At 47.9% G+C, this 16,847-nt stretch overlaps 1 protein-coding gene across 1 annotated transcript in view; it reads left to right on the top strand.

The window, feature by feature from the left end:
- Positions 1–16,847, top strand: part of AHNAK2 (AHNAK nucleoprotein 2) — a 43,854-nt gene that overhangs the window by 12,140 nt on the left and 14,867 nt on the right. The window contains exons 4-8 of the mRNA XM_058294905.1: positions 14,725–14,783; positions 14,889–14,987; positions 15,548–15,649; positions 16,262–16,403; positions 16,650–16,825. Of these exons, the coding sequence (XP_058150888.1) occupies positions 14,725–14,783; positions 14,889–14,987; positions 15,548–15,649; positions 16,262–16,403; positions 16,650–16,825 (578 nt within the window). The remainder of the gene's footprint in view (positions 1–14,724; positions 14,784–14,888; positions 14,988–15,547; positions 15,650–16,261; positions 16,404–16,649; positions 16,826–16,847) is intronic.

The following is a 16,847-nucleotide window of genomic DNA, read 5'->3' on the forward strand; positions in this document are numbered from 1 at the left end:
TTTATCTTTCTTGTCCTTTCCTTGTTGGTTTTTGTTTCTTGTTGTGCTCACCACGTGACATGAGAAAAGCTCCCTCCTTCCCGATAGGATGAAAGCGTTTGTGGTGCTTAGTATTATTTCTTCCTTACATGTTTGGGGCAATTCGCTGGTGAAACCAACTGAGTCTGGATTTGCAGGGAAATTTTTGATCACTGATTCCATTTTATTCATTGTTACAGGACTATCCAGATTTTCTATTACTTCTTGCGTCAATTTTGTCAAGTTACGCTTTGTAAGAAAATGATGTCCTCTTTTAGAGTTCTACTAGTGATAAATTGTGACCTCTCCCTTTTTTTCAGGGATTTATCAATCACACTGGTCTTTTCAGAGAACCATGTTTGGCTTTCTTGATTCTTTTTATTGTTTTCTTCCATTAAAAAAGAAAACTCCAGGTTTTATCTTTGTCAAGACTTTCCATCTATCTTTTGAGTTGTTTTAATTTGCTGTTTTTTTCTAAATCTTGAGGTGGATATTTCTGTCACTGACTTTTAGTTTCCTCTTTTCTCCTATGTTCATTTAAGGTTATATTTTTACCTCTAAACATGGCTTTGTTGCCTCCCACAGGTTTATTTTTATTTTTTAAAATAATTTTATGGAGTATAATTAACATACAATCATTTCAATTGTACTGTTAGTTGAGTTTTGACAATGTACACATCCTTGTCTCCGCCACCACAAGTAAGATACGGTCATCTACGTTGTTGGAAAAAGTTCCCTCACGCCCCTCTGCTGACGGTCCCCGTGCCTGGCCCGAGGCGGCCACTGGCCTGCTTTTTCTTTTTTTCTTTTTTTCTGTTTCTCTGAACTACTTTATTCTGTACATAGGACATTTTGTACAAAATATGAAGTCTACATTTTTATTACTTATTACCATAAAACAGAGATACAGTGTATGTACAGTAGCAAAAGGAAGCCATACTAAAGCCACACTAAAAAGACCTCGAATAGTGACATTTCTGATATGCAGATGCAGTTTGGAAAATGTGAAGATGCCAACGTGGGACTTTATGAAGAAAAACAGTCACCAAATTACTAGTTTATTTTCAGTGTAGTACTTTTGAAATCAGTTTGGTACAGAGTAAACAGTGTATCTATATAATATATATGTTGAATGATTAGCACAGGGAATTCAAGTACTAACTAGGGAAACTTTAATAGGCCAAAATACTAAGTAATATCCTTGTCAAAGAAAATTAGTTTCTCTCAAAACTTTTTTTGTTGTTGTTGAATGTCTTCAAAAAGAGCAAAAATAAAACCTAGACAAAAAAGATGTTCTTACACGTTGAGCTTCACACACTCAACCAAACATTGCTATTTTGGTTTTTTCCTCTTTAGGGCACAAAGAGATTCATTCTAGAAACCTCTCACACAAACCTAGTGAACATCCAAAATCAAGGATATTTGAGAATCTATCAGCTAAAGATGGAAGTTCAAACAATGGTATATCAAAATACATAAGACGCTGCTTTATACAATAAAAAGCACCCTTTTTCCCTCAAAAGGAGAAGGCATTTAAACTTTAAAAAAAATGATAGATTGGTGAAATGAATAGATGTTTGTCAAGTTTTACAGGAAGAATGGACTTTCCCACTTGAAGATGGGGCCATCTTTTAATTTAGCACTTGCTCTTGCTCGTAACACAACAAATCCCCTCCCCCAAAGTGATTTTCCTCCAAGCACAGGAAATAAGCACTGTCGGTGGGTTTAAAGGAAACCCATCGGCAGCTGTGCCTCACTGGCCTGCTTTTTAAAAACGTTTTAATTTGATTTTATTTTTAAAGTATCTTTAGATCACGTAAAGCTCACACAGAGGGATTCCATGCATCCCCCCCCCCCCACTTTTCCCCGTTAACGTCGCTCATTAGTGTGGCGCCTTTGTTACAAGTCATGAGCACATCATGAAGTATTACTGCTAACTACGGTCTATAGCTTATATTATGTTTTACACATTGCACAGTTTTATAGGTTTTGACAAAATGTTTAAAGGCCTGTATCCTTCATTGCAATGTCATGCAGACAATTCCAATGTCCCCCAAACGCCCCAGCTTTCACCTGTTCTCCCCTCTCTAAGCCTCGCCCACTGCCTTTAGACCAATGTTACAAGTTCTCCACAGCTGGAATAGTAACAGTCAACTTCAGTCGTAGCTGCATTCCCCCTCCTGTTGGTCATTCTTCAGTCTCCAGGATTTGGGGTGGTGGTGTCCGCTCTGCTTCCAGTCGAGAGGGGCCTTGGATCCCGTGGGGCAGGCGGGTGGAGTGTCCTGCCTGCCGTCGTTGGCAACCACTGCTCTGCCTTTGGAAGTCAGGTTGGGAAATGTCTTCTCCCGAATTCCACACGCGTGAGATCACATGTCTGCTGATTTGTGTGTGGATTCTTTTACTCAGCTTCGCGTTTTCAGAGTCATCCTTCTTGTGGCACGTGACGGTTGTGTCTTCATGGTTTGCGTGTCCACTCACGTGCTGGGCAGGGGGCTGTTTCCACTCATGGGCTGCTGTGAGCAAGCAGCTGTGAACATCAGTGTCTGCGCGTGGATGTGATTCCATTTCTCTTGGGTACACACCGAAGAGCGAAATCCCTAGGTCATATGTTAAGGGCAAGTTTGTCTTTATAAGAAACTGCTGGTTTGCTTACCAATGTAATGTACTGTTTTATACTTCCGTCGCAGTGTATCAGTTCCCTTTACTCCACATCTAACCAGTAGTTGGTATTATGAGTCTTTTTAAATTTAAGCCATGCTAGTGGGTGTGCAGTGCTATTCCAATGCGGTTATAATTTGTATTTTCCAGGAGACTAAAGACGTTGACCATCTTTTCTTGTGCTTATTAGCCATTTGTACATCTTCTTTTGTGAAGTCTGGTAAAATATTTTGCCCATTTTTAAAAATTAGAGTTGCAGTTTTACAGAAAAACCAGAAAGGACAGCGTCCCTAAATAACCCCCACACCGTTTCTCCTATACCACGCGTGTCAGCATGGCCCCTGTCACAATGGGTGAAACAGTGTCACTGTGATTATACTGTTAACTGTAGCGCATCGTTCATGTTGGCCACGCGTGTCAGCATGGCCCCTGTCACAATGGGTGAAACAGTGTCACTGTGATTATACTGTTAACTGTAGCGCATCGTTCATGTTGGTTCACTCTGGCGTTACACAGCACATGGGCTTTAAAAATGTATCAGTCTGGTAGCGTATATACAGCCTGCACTTCCACGTTGTATCCACTTTCAGATCTATAATTCAGGTCTATAATTCATAATGTTATGTCCACTTTAAATTGAGATTTAAAAAATCTTCTATCAAATTGTAGGAGTTTTATGGATACAAGTCCTTTGTCAGATACATATTGCATTTTCATTTCCTTACCAATGGCTATCAGAATAAAAGTTTCAAATTATGAATGAAATCTAACATCAATTTTTCTTTTATAATTACATACTTTTTGTATCCTATCTAAGAAATATTTCCCTTCCCCAAGGTGGCAAAGAGCTTCTCTTATGTCTTCTTCTACAAGCTTTACAGTTTTAAGTTTTACATTTAACAGGTTTATTTTTTCCAAGTAAATATAAAGTTGTTCCAGTATGATTTGTTGAAAAGACTGTTATTTTCCTATTGAAATAACTTAACTGCTTTGTCAAAAATCACTTGACCATTTACTGTGGATCTATTCTGGACTTTCTGTTCCTTTCCATTGATTTACCATACTGTTGTCTTGAAAACAGGTAGAAAATACTCCAATTTTGTTTTACTTTTTCTAAATTGTTTTCACTATTCTAGGCCTTTTGCCTTTTTTTAGGTAAATTTTAGAGTCAACTTGTCAATTTTGACAAAAAATTACAAACAAAACAAGCCGTGCTGTGATTTTTATGGGGATCGCATTAAATCTTTTAGGGAGATGTAACATCTTAACAGTCTTGAGTCTTCCACACGGGGACATGGTAACATGTTAAATTCCTCCACTGAGTTAGGTCTTCCTTTAATTTCCCTCACAATATTTTGCAGTTTGTAGGGTACAGATCTTGTAAAAATTTTGTTAAAGTAAAATTATGAGTATTTTTTGATGCTATTATTAGTGGCATTGGTTTTTAACATTCATTTTCTAGTTGTTTCTTCCTAGTATGTAGAAATACAATTAATTTTTCATGTTGATCACATATGCTTTGATTTATCGCATTTTGCTTATTCTGGCAGCTTCTTTGTGTGTGAATTCCTTAGGATTTTCTGGATACCCAGTCACCATGTCTCTGAATAAAGACACTTGTGGGTCCTTGCTGTCTTCCATAAGCTGGAACCTCCAGGTGTGTTGACTAGAAATGGTGAGAGTGGACCTCCTTGCCCCAGTTCCAATCTCAGGGCAAAAGACTTCAGGCTTTCACCCCTAAATGTAATGTTAGCTGTAGGTTTTTTCACTGGAGCCTTTTATTAGGTTGAGGAAGTTCTCTTGTTATTAGATTGCTGAGAGTTTTGCTTTTTAAAATGCTTGTATGTTGTATTTTGTCAAATAAGTTTTATTTTGCACCTACTGAGATGTGCTCATATTTTTTTCTCTTTTATTTTTTTATTTACTTTTCTTTTTGGAAGTACCAGGAATTGAACCCAGGACCTCATACATGGGAAGCGGGTGCTCAGCCACTGAGCTGCACCTGCTCCCCCTTGATTGATTCAGAACGCTGAGCCTATGTCGTGTCCCGTGGATAAAGTCCACTTGGTGGTGACGGGCTTATTCAGTTGATCTTTGTCTTCTTGAGCTAGTTCCAGTAATTCCTGCCTTTCCAGGAGTTTATCCATTTCACATAAGTTGTCAAATTTACTGGCGTAACATTCGTAGTATCTCCCCTGTTATCTTTTTAGAGAAACCCCCATAGAGTCTGAGGTTATGCCTTCTTTCATTCCTGATATTAGTAATTTGTGTTTTCTCTTTTTTTCTTAGTCAGTCTATTTAGAGGTTTTTCATTTTTATTGATCTTTTCAAAGAATCAGCTTTTGGTGCTGTTTATATCTCAGCTGAGTCTCCCTTTTCTATTTCAGTCTTTTCCATTCTTACCATTATTGCTTCCTTCCTTTTACTTGATTTCTTCTTCTTTTTTGGATTCTTATCGTATATATTTAGATCATTGATTTTGGACTTTGTTCTTTTTTTTTTTTAAAGACTTGTTTATTTTATTTCATTTACTTATTCTTACCCCCACCTTGTTGTTTGTGCTCACTGCCTGTCATCAGCTCTCCACGGTGGCACGGGCCAGCTTGCCCTCACCAGGAGGCCCTGGGAATCGAACCTGGGACCTTCCTATATGATAGGCGGGAGCCCAGTCACCTGAGCCACATCCACCCCGCCCTTTGTTCTTTTTTAATGTAAGCATGTAATACTATAAATTTGCCTCCAAGCCATGCCTTAGCTGCATGCTACACATTTTGATGTTGTTTTTATTATTGTCATTTAGTTTAAAATACTTTCTAATTTCCCTTGTGATTTCTTTTTACAGTTATTAGAAGTGAGCTGTTTAATTTCCAAATGTTTCAGGGCTTTTCCACACATCTTTTTGTAGTTGATTTATAATTTAATTACATTAGGGTCAGAAAAAAATGCCTAGTATGATTTAAATTATCTTAAATTTAGTAAGACTTTTTTTTTGGCAATAGCATTTTTAAAAATATATTTTATGCTTTTTTGGGTCTTTTTTCTTTTTAAGATACATAGATCACAAAAAATGTTATGTTAAAAAATATAAGAGGTTCCTATATACCCCACACCCTACCCCCCACTTCTCCCACATCATCAACCTCTTTCATCATCATGGCACATTCATTGCATTTGGTGAATACATTTTGGAGCACTGCTACACCAGAGGGATTATAGTTTACAGTGTGATTTACACTTTCCCCCAGTACTGAGACTTTTTTATGAGCAGCAGATGGGCTGTCTTGGTGAATGTTCCACGTGCACTGAGGAGAATGTGGACGTTGCTACTTGGGAGTGTTCTATAAATTTCATGAGATCTCATTGCCGCTTTTGGATGAATTGTCCCCTTTAGCATTATGAGTTGTTATGGTTAGCTTTTGCATGGCTTGTATTTTTCTTTCCTTTTACTTAAAAAAATCTTTTTATTTTGAAATTGTTTCACAATTACAGGACAGTTACAGAATCACCCATATGAAAAACTCCAACAGACTCCTCTCTCCAGATGCCCAGATCCACCAGTTTTAACATTATGACACATTCACTGTATCATTCTAGCTATCTGTCCATCTGTTTGCCTTTCTGTTTGTCTATCAGTCCCTTTTCTGAACACGAGTGTAGGTTGCATACATCAAGCTCCTTGAACAAGTTTGTGCTTACTCCTATCATTTTACTAATTCTTTTTCTCTTTGTTCCTTTTTCCTCATCTTGTTAGGATTAACTGAAAAAATTATACATACACATGTATGTATTTTATGTATCTATATATTTTAGCATTCCATTTTATTTCCATCTTTGGCTTTTTAACTGTGCATCTCTTCTTATTTGTTAAATGGTTGTTTTATGGTTTACACTCTGTGTCTTTAGCTCATCAATGTATACCTTCCAATAACATTCCACCACTGCATGTAAACACGAGACCTTACAGCAGTAACTTCCCTTTACTCCCAACCTGTCCTTCATGCTATGGTTGTCATGCAATTTATTTCTCCTTGAGTTAAAGTCTGCAGTACATTTTAATTATTTTTCTTTTATGAATTCAATTACTTTTACGTTTTTCTTTTACAGCCTTATGGAGGTACAATTTACACACCATAAAACCCATGTTTTCAGTCAGCCAAAGGGGCACTAATGCAAAGTATCAGAAATCTTTTGTTTTTTATAAAGGGTATTTGTTTGGGGTAGAAGCTGACAGTCCCAAGGCCCTGAAGAGCCCAACTCAAGGTCACTTCCTTCCCAAACGGTTGCGGTGCGTCGAAGCAAGATGGCAGGCGACTCCGCGGGTCCCGCCTCCTCGTAGCTCTGGAGGCCCCGTGGGCCCAGCTCTGATCTCAGCTGTGGCGGGAGGGCTCGTTTCTCTCTGGCTCAGCTGCTCTGGGCTCTTCACAAGGTCAGCTGTGACTTATCAGGCGAATGGCTCTCTCTTCCTGGGCCCTCTGCTGTGTCTATGGAGCGCGCTCTCTTCTCACGTGTCTACTTCTGTGTCCGTGACTGAGTGTCCCTCTGTATAGCCCACCGTGCAGGGACTCAACCCTGCATGCCCTAATGAGGCAGGCGAGTCAAAGCCCTAATCGTAACATAATCCAGTAAATGGAAACCCTTTGAATTTAATGCAATCAAAGGGTATCACTCCCAGAGGAACAGACCAGTTTACAAACATAATCTATATCTCTTTTTTGTAATTCATAAAGAATATCAAACTGTAAATGTACAATTCAGTCATTTTTTAGCAATGTTGTAGAGTTATGCAACCATCACCTTAATTCAGATTCAGCACATTTCCATCAACACCAAAATTTTCGAGCGCATTACAGCCCTTGCCCCTTCCCACTGTCTTGCCTGCTGGGCTGCTGAAGGCAACAGACCAGAGACGGGCCGGCTTGAACGAGGGGGGCTTGTTAGCTTGTAGCTTGCAGTGCCGAGGCTCAGAGAGCTGTCCAGAGCAAGGCGTCATCAGGCGACTCTTTCTCCCCAAAGACCGGCTGGTGAGCCTGGACTCCTGTCCGTGGCGAGGTGCCTGGCAGTGCCCACCGCTCTCTCCTTTCTCTCCTGGGTTTCATCGCTTCAGCTTCTTGCTTCTGGGGCGTGCGCTCTCTCTCCCATGTTCATCCCGTTTGTAATGGCCTCTGGTAAGAGGATGAAGCCCCCCCGGGCTGTTCCTTGGCTGCAGTGACCTCATCGAAAGGCCCCGACGGTAGGCTCTCGCCCACAGGGGTACCCAGCTTTACGGACCTGAACTTCTGGGGTCCACCCAGACTCAAACGACCACACACTCCCAGACCAAGGCAGTACTAGCTTAATTCTGGAAAAACAGAAACTCCGCTGCAAGGTGGCTTTTCCCCCTCCTTTTGGCTTTTGTCATATGTGTGTCTTACGCCAAAAGGCGCGGGATTGGACTATTGCTTTCTGCTGGGGATGGACAGCCACGTCCCACATGCCACACAGCTGCCATCTGTTTCGTAAAGAACGTTTCTGGAAAAGGCATGAAAATAGTTTCTCCTCTGGGTCCTCCAAAAAGAATGCAGCCCTGCCACACCGTTTTAGACTTCTCGCCTACAGAACTATAACTCAGGGTGAGGCCTCTGGGAAGACGACGGACTAGAAAGACAGAGGATTCTCTTCTCTCCCAGAAAAATAGCTAGAGGACAGTCTGAAACAGTTTAGAAAAAGATCTTTTAGGGTTTAGGACACCAGGGGAAGGCTGGACACCGCCCAGAAGAGAGAGGGCAAAGGAGAGCTGTGACGGGAAAAGCGGGAGTTAAGGCTGCAGCTGCAAATGTCGGCACGACCCCCTTCCGTAGACACTTTTGAATCCTCAGGCCTCCAGGCTGGTGGCTTCAGACAAAGGCGGCCGCAGGGACCCACCTCGAGGAAAGCGGAGAGAGGGACACAGCCCAAGGCCGGCTCAGCTCCTGACCCACAGATGTGGCCTGCTGTGTCCAGGAGCCCGTCGGGTGGGGTGGGGAGCCGGCGAGGGGCTAAAGATAAAGAACCCACTCAGTCTCCCTCTCTACTGGCCAGGACTGGTTGTTGAGGATGCAGAGGAGAGTGGAAATATCTCCTCCCTGGGAAAGGCTGCAGAACTGCCTCTGAGAAAGTCTGAATCACGGGCTCTTAGGCTCCAGGCAGGATCCTCTATCGCGCTGATCCGGTCCAGGTTGCAGCAAACGCCTTCTGAGAGGGCCGCCACCTGCTGGCAGCTTGTGAAGACAGTAACTAAGAAGCTTCTTCCTGCTTTACCGTCTCCTTCCCCAAGTCCCTGGGACGTGGCCTGCAAGCCAGGACAGAGGCCGGGGCCCAGGTGTGAGCACCTGATGGGGACAGTCCTAAACCCTCAGACCAGGCTGAACCAAGAATCAAAGAGCAGCAGTAACGCAGCCGCCCGCAACTAGCTCCTGCGAGCGAGAGGGCGAGCATCGAGTCAGCTCACCACCCCAGGCAGATGCCCGGAGCGCAGCGAAAATTACAAGCCGTCAAAGAAAACAGAAGGCGTGGCCCAAGAAAAGGAATATATCAAAGCCCCAGAACAGACACAGATTCGAGACAGCTAATCAATGAGATGCACGCGAATTTCTAAAATCAAGTTGATGAGTTGAAAGACAATTGGCTAAAGAGATAAAGGATATTGAGAAAACACTGAGTGAGCGCAAAGAAGAATTTGAAAACCTGAATAGAAAAATAACAGCTCAAGAGAATGAAAGACATGATAAGTCAGATAAAAAACACATTAGAGGCACACAACAGCAGAACGGAATGATAGAAGAAAGAATAAGTGATACAGAAGACAAAACAGTTGAATTTGGAAAGAAGAACACAGAGAAAAAAGAAAGAAAAAACTGAGCAGGGGCTCAGGGTGTTGAATGATGATGCGAAACACAGCAACATACGTGTCTTGGGATTTCCAAGGAAGAAGAGAAGGGAAAAGGGGCAGAAAGAGTATTCGAGGATATAATGGTTGAAAATTTCCCAGCTCTCATGAAATAAATGAACTTACATGTCCAAAAAGTGCAGTGTACCCCAATCAGATGAATGCAAATAGACCTACTCCAAGACACATACTACTCAGACGGTCAAATGTCAGAGATAAAGAGAAAATCTGTTCACAGCAAGGCAGAAGCAAACCATCACATACAAGGGACACCCAGTAAGACTTAATGTGGATTTCTCAGCAGAAACCATGGAGGTGAGAAGACAGTGGTGTGATACATTTAGGGTGCTGAAAGAAACACTGACACAAAAGGACCAATACTGTATGATTGCATTACTATGAACTAAATATATTGTGTAAATACTAACTTGAATATGGATCACCAGAAAAAGTAGAATGAGGTTAGAGAATGGAAAGCTGAGGGTTAACTTGTCCAGAATTGGTAAAAAGGATGTATGCTAATCTTAGGAAATGAATAGAAAAGGTGAAAGCACAACGTGGTATCTGTAACTAGCATTACTATTATGTGGCCATGAAAGTGATTTAAGTGGGAAGTCTAAGGTTATGTATATTACTAACAAGAAAACTAAAAAATGTAACATGGGACTGTATAGCATAGTGTAACCTCATGTGAAATATGAATATAAGTAATATTACATATATAAGACCATTTTTGTTTGAAACTGAGCAAATGTATGTTAATCTTACAAGATGTTAATATCAGACAAAAATTATGCTAAGTGAAAGAAACCAGAGGGAAGCAGACTTGGCCCAGTGGATAGGGCGTCCGTCTACCACATGGGAGGTCCACAGTTCAAACCCCGGGCCTCCTTGACCCGTGTGGAGCTGGCCCACGCACAGTGCTGATGCACGCAAGGAGTGCTCTGCCACGCAGGGGTGTCCCCCGCGTAGGGGAGCCCCACGCGCAAGGAGTGTGCCCCGTAAGGAGAGCCGCCCAGCGCGAAAGAAAGTGCAGCCTGCCCAGGAATGGTGCCGCGCATAGGGAGAGCTGACACACAAGATGATGCAACAAAAACAGCTGACGCAGCAAGATGATGCAACAAAAAGAGACACAGATTCCCAGGTCCGCTGACAGCAACAGAGGCAGACGAAGAACACGCAGCAAATGGACACAGAGAACAGACAAGTGGGGTGAGGGGGGAAAGGGAGAGAAATAAAAAAATAAATCTTTAAAAAAAAAAAGAAAGAAAGAAACCAGACACAAAGTAAAAAAACAAATACAAAAACATTTTCCTGCAGCAAAAGCCATGCTCATTTGTTTAAGTCTTGTTTGGAGGCATTTCCGTGCTGCAATTGCAGAGTCAAGCAGTTGCAACGGATATCACATAAACTGAAAAGCCTAAAATATTTAGTATTTGACTCTTTAAAACAGAAGTTTGCCATCCCTGCTTTATACAATTTTATGTCTTTTAAAGAAGTTCAGAGATGAAATGAGAAAAAAATATATTTTCAGTCTTTCACGTTTATCCACTTATTTACCATTTTCTACTTTTTTTGTTACTGTGAATTTGAGTTATCATTTGCTGTTACTTCTTTTTAGCTTGAAGAACTTTTTAAAAGTATTTTTTGCAAGGTATATTTGCTGGCAACAAATTCTCTGTCTGTATCTGGGAATGTCTTTATTTTGCCTTTATTTTTTAAGAATAGTTTGCTAGATATAGAATATAGAATTCCCAGTGGACAGTGATTTTCTTGCAGCACTTTGAAAATATGACTCCACTCTCTCTAGCTTCCATGGTTTTGATGAGAAGTCGTGTTAATTGTATTGTAGTGCCTTTTACGTGATGAATCATTTCCCTCTTGCTGCTTTCAAAATTTTCTCTTTGTTCTTACCTTTAAATGTTTTCACTGTGATGTGTCATGGTGTGAACCTCTTTATGTTCTTCCTACCTGGGTCTTTTTTTTTTTTTTAGATTTATTTTATTTATTTCTCTCCCCTTCCCCACCATTGTCTGATCTCTGTGTCCATTGGCTGTGTGTTCTTGTGCATCCGCTTGCGTTATCTGGTGAAACTGGAAAACTGCATCTCTTTTTTGGTTGTTGTGACGTCATCTTGCTGCGTCATCTCTCTGTGTGTGCAGCGCCACTCTTGGGTGGGCTGCGCTTTTTTCACGTGGGGCGGCTCTCCTTGCGGGGTGCACTCCTTGCACATGGGGCTCCCCTATGCAGGGGCGCCCATATGTGGCACGGCACTCCTTGTGCATGGGCCAGCTTGCCACACGGGTCAGGAGGCCCTGGGGATCGAGCCCTGGACCCTCCATGTGGTAGACGGACGCTCTATCAGTTGAGCCACGTCCACTGCCCCTACTTGGATCTCATTGAGCTTCTTGGATCTGTAGATTGTTTTCAGTCCTCATTTCTTCCCATGTCTTTTTTCTGCCTTTTTCTCTTTTTTCCTTCTGGAACTCCAGTTACACATATTTTGGTTAGCTGGATTTTGTCCCACAAATTCTGAGAATTGGTTCATTTTTCTTCCAATTCCCCCACTCTGTTTTTCAAATTGGTTAATTTCTATTGACTCTTTTTTTTAAAAAGATACATAGATCACACAAACTCTTACATTAAAAAATACAGGAGGTTCCTGTATATCCTGCTCCCCAGCCCCCTACTCCTCCCACATCAACAACCTCTTTCATCATTGTGGCCCATTCATTGCCTTTGATGAATACATTTTAGAGCACTGCTGCACCATATGGATTATAGTTTACATTGTGGTTTATGCTCCCTTCCAGTCCAATCAGTGGGTTATGGCAGGATATATAGTGTCCTGCATCTGTCCCTGCAATATCATTGGGGACAACTCCAAGTCCCGAAAATGCCCCCACATCACATCTCTTCTTCCCTCTCCCTGCCCTCAGCAGCTACCATGGCCACTGTCTCCACATCAATGATACAGTTTCTTCCATTGTTAGTCACAATAATTCTATAGTAGAATAATAGTAAATCCACTGTAATCCATATTTTATTCTTCCATCCTGTGGACCCTGGGATGGGGATGTCCACTCCACCTCTATATCGAGACGGGGCTTAGATCCCACACCGCTGATGGATGGGATTCTCCTGTTTGCAGTTGCAGGCACGCTCAGTTCCCTGGTGTGGTGGTTGACCATCCTCACCAACCTGTGAGCTGGCCTGGGTAAGTCCAGTGAACCTGAGAGTAGGAGCTGCAACTCTGCTGAGGCTCAGGGCCCAGCTGGCACACGGGCAGCCCCGAGATTCAAGTCTCCTGAGCATCCACCAACCCCAGCGCCAACCACAGGTTCAGTAAAAGTGACAGAAGAGGCACGTGTAGAGAGGTCACATGCCTCCAATGACTCTAGACATTTCAAATCTGCTGTTGAAGCCCCAGTAAGTTTTTTTTCCTTCTATCTGGTTGCATCATAGTCTTTTCAGTGTGTCGCTTTGCCTCATGGGGGCCTGTGCCTCTTTGCTCCACGCGGGGACCTGCGCCTCTCCACGCTGCGCCGGTCTGAGACGCCATTTTTTCTTTTTTTTTCACCAGGAAGTCCTGGGGACCAAACCCGGGACCTCCATATGGTACTATTCCAAAATTTCCATGCGGTTCTTTTTTGTATTTTCTCTTTCTTTCTCTCCACAGAACCACTGTCATCACATTTTTTATTAATCCTTTAAACATGGTTTCCTTTAGTTCTTTGAACAAATACGTAATAGTTGCTTTGAAGTCCGCTGAGTCGACGCCCGTGGACGCTCATGGGCAGTTGGGTGTGCCCGCCTTTCCCTGACCTGCTGTCCTCATTCTCTGCCCGTCTTGACTTTTTGTTGGATACTGGACAACTCATAAACTGTAGCCACTCTGGGTTCTGACTCCCCGCCAGCCCCAGGGATGCTCTTGTTATTATGTTTATGTTTGTTGGACTAACTTTCTAAGACTAAGTCTCTGAAATCTGTCTACTGTGTCTGAGCTCACCCAGTCCCAGCTCACTGCCCTCTGACGCGGTGCCACAACCTCCTGGCCCAGCGGCCATGACCTCAGGCAGTCCAGGATAGGCTACGCCACCCATGTGTGCGCCCTGGCTCCCCCCAGGCTCCACCTGCACCTCCTCCTGATTCCTCCCAGTCTCCACCTGTACCACCTCCTGGCTCCCCCCAGGCCCCACCTGCTCTTCCTGGCTCCCCCCAGGGCCCACCTGCTCCTCCTGGTTCCCCCCAGGGCCCACCTGCTCCTCCTCCTGCTCCCCCCAGGGCCCACCTGCTCCTCCTGTTCCTCCCAGGCCTCCACCTGTACCACCTCCTGGCTCCCCCCAGGCTCCACCTGCTCTTCCTGGCTCCCCCCAGGGCCCACCTGCTCCTCCTGGTTCCCCCCAGGGCCCACCTGCACCTCCTCCTGATTCCTCCCAGTCTCCACCTGTACCACCTCCTGGCTCCCCCCAGGCCCCACCTGCTCCTCCTGGTTCCCCCCAGGGCCCACCTGCTCCTCCTCCTGCTCCCCCCAGGGCCCACCTGCTCCTCCTGTTCCTCCCAGGCCTCCACCTGTACCACCTCCTGGCTCCCCCCAGGCCCCACCTGCTCTTCCTGGCTCCCCCCAGGCCCCACCTGCTCCTCCTGGCTCCCCCCAGGCCCCACCTGCTCCTCCTGGTTCCCCCCAGGGCCCACCTGCTCCTCCTCCTGCTCCCCCCAGGGCCCACCTGCTCCTCCTGTTCCTCCCAGGCCTCCACCTGTACCACCTCCTGGCTCCCCCCAGGCTCCACCTGCTCTTCCTGGCTCCCCCCAGGGCCCACCTGCTCCTCCTGGTTCCCCCCAGGGCCCACCTGCACCTCCTCCTGATTCCTCCCAGTCTCCACCTGTACCACCTCCTGGCTCCCCCCAGGCCCCACCTGCTCCTCCTGGTTCCCCCCAGGGCCCACCTGCTCCTCCTCCTGCTCCCCCCAGGGCCCACCTGCTCCTCCTGTTCCTCCCAGGCCTCCACCTGTACCACCTCCTGGCTCCCCCCAGGCCCCACCTGCTCTTCCTTGCTCCCCCCAGGGCCCACCTGCTCCTCCTGGTTCCCCCCAGGGCCCACCTGCTCCTCCTCCTACCTGCGCTAACTCAGCCTCTCTCTGCAGTGTCTGGACGGCAGCTGCAGCCTGAGGAGCCAGATGCAGAAACCGAAGAGGACGCCTCTGTAAGTGAGGCCGGGGGGGTGCACTCGCCCCCTACTCCCCCTCCGTTCCTGGGCTGGGCCAGGGCCCCAGTGGCAGAGGGTACCCAGACTCTCTCCTCCCACCAGGTGACTGACGGGCCTGCGGGTGAGGGCATTCGGCCACGGCCGCAGGGATCCTCTCCAGTCTACGAATGCGCGGCCGAGGGCGCTGGCCTTGGGCTCCAGGTGAGCCTGCTGGACGTCGCCCTGTGTGAGCTGGCCACCAGGCCACCCTTCCCTGCGGCCCCCGGGGCCCACCGTGCCCCCCTGGCCGTCCCCTGTCGCCTCTGCCCCTGCCCTGCCCGCCCCCCGGCCGAGGACAACAGGGAGCACCCTGCAGCTCTGCGGAGCGCTGGTGGGAGCCGAGGGCGGCCCTGTGCTTCTGCCGCTGGAGCAGGGCAGCGGAGGGCCAGGGTGCGCGCCCACGCCTCACAGCACACGTGCTGTCCTTGGGGGGCGGCGCAGACGGGGGTCCCGGGGCCGCTCTGCGGAGGGGCTGGGGAAGGGGTGGGAGGACGCCTGCTTGCCGAAGGCCCTGCGCTTGCACTGCCGAATTCCTCACCCCTCCCTACAAAACCCCAATTGCCGTGGGGCTTCCCAGAGCGGGGAGCCCTGGGCGGGGGGCTGGCCCCGCCAGGAAGCGCAGGGCCCGGGCAGGGGCGCCTCCACACGGGGCCTCCTGCTCGGGCAGCCTCTGCCGCCCCTCCCTGCCCCGCTGGCGGTGACTCCACACCCTGTGGCTGCAGGGACACCCCCCAGGCGGCCGCGCCTCCTCCGGGAGACGGAGGTCCTGGTGGAAGCGGGACTCAGGGGACTCACGGACGCTGTCCAGGATGAGTCGTCCAGAGGTGGGTACGGGGGAGCGGGCGGCCACGGGGTGCCCTGCCCACAGCCCCCCGAGAGCGCCCAGGGCAGGAGGAGGACCAGGATGGCCGGGCTCGGGCCACCGCGCGGGAATCCCCGCCCCCCTGGGCTCAGGCTGGAGGCTGGTCTTGGGGCTAGAGGGCCGGCCCAGGCTGGACCCAAGGCCCCCGCCCTGTATGGCGGTCCTGCCTGGAGCGAGGAGCCCAGAGGCCCCCAGCCCCGGCGGCCCCCAGCCCCGGCGGCCCCCAGCCCCGGCGGCCGCCAGCCCCCGCCGCCCCCAGCCTCGGTGGCCCCCAGCCCCGGCGGCCCCCAGCCCCGGCTGCCCCCAGCCCCGGCGGCCCCCAGCCCTGTCCACGCTGCTCCTGAGAGCCCTGGGCGGCCAGCGGGCAGCTACCCCTGAGTCCAGGGGCGGGGGGCTCCCACGACGCCCTGCTGCTCAGGCCCAGCCACCGGGGCCCACCAGCCTGCTGCCCCCTTGACCTGTGTCACCGGGACAGGGCAGGACGGTGGGACCCCAGCCTCAGGAGAGGCAGCCCGGCAGCGCGGCCCGCTGCCCACTCACCGGGCTCCGTGTGGTTTTGGCCTGTCCTGAGCAGGAGGTGACAGAGGTGACGCTGGACACGGACGCGGAGGCAGGAGCCAGCGGCTACAGTGTGGCCGGCGGGGGGCCGCAGGGGCTCTTCGTGAAGCAGGTGCTGAAGGACTCCGCGGCTGCCAAGCTCTTCAGCTTGCGGGAAGGTACGCGCCTGCCCCACCTCTGGTGCCGCCCCGGGGGCTGTGTGGCCTGGGGGGCAGGGCCACGCCTCCAGGCTGGAGGCCACTGGGCCTTGGTTTTCTCGGCTGGGAAATCGAGGTAAACCCTCTGCCGGGGCTGGGTGGAGGGAGGGGCCGGGCGCAGCAGGGCCCCCTTCTCCTTCACCTGCCGCTCCCTGCGGACCCCTCCCAGGGCGGGGTGGGGCCTGAGCACGCACCTCCCTCGTCTAGGAGATCAGCTGCTCAGCGCAACCATCTTCTTCGACGATGTTAAATACGAAGACGCTCTCAAAATCCTTCAGTACTCAGAGCCCTACAAGGTTCAGTTCAAAATCAAGCGGAGACTTCCTGCCAGAGAGGAGGGGGCTGCCCGTGGTGCTCAGCCGGGCCCGGGGGAGGCGGAGAAGGTGAGGACGCGCCCCCACCCCT

The sequence above is a fragment of the Dasypus novemcinctus genome, chromosome 3, assembly GCF_030445035.2.
Source record: "Dasypus novemcinctus isolate mDasNov1 chromosome 3, mDasNov1.1.hap2, whole genome shotgun sequence".
Taxonomy (NCBI): domain Eukaryota; kingdom Metazoa; phylum Chordata; class Mammalia; order Cingulata; family Dasypodidae; genus Dasypus; species Dasypus novemcinctus.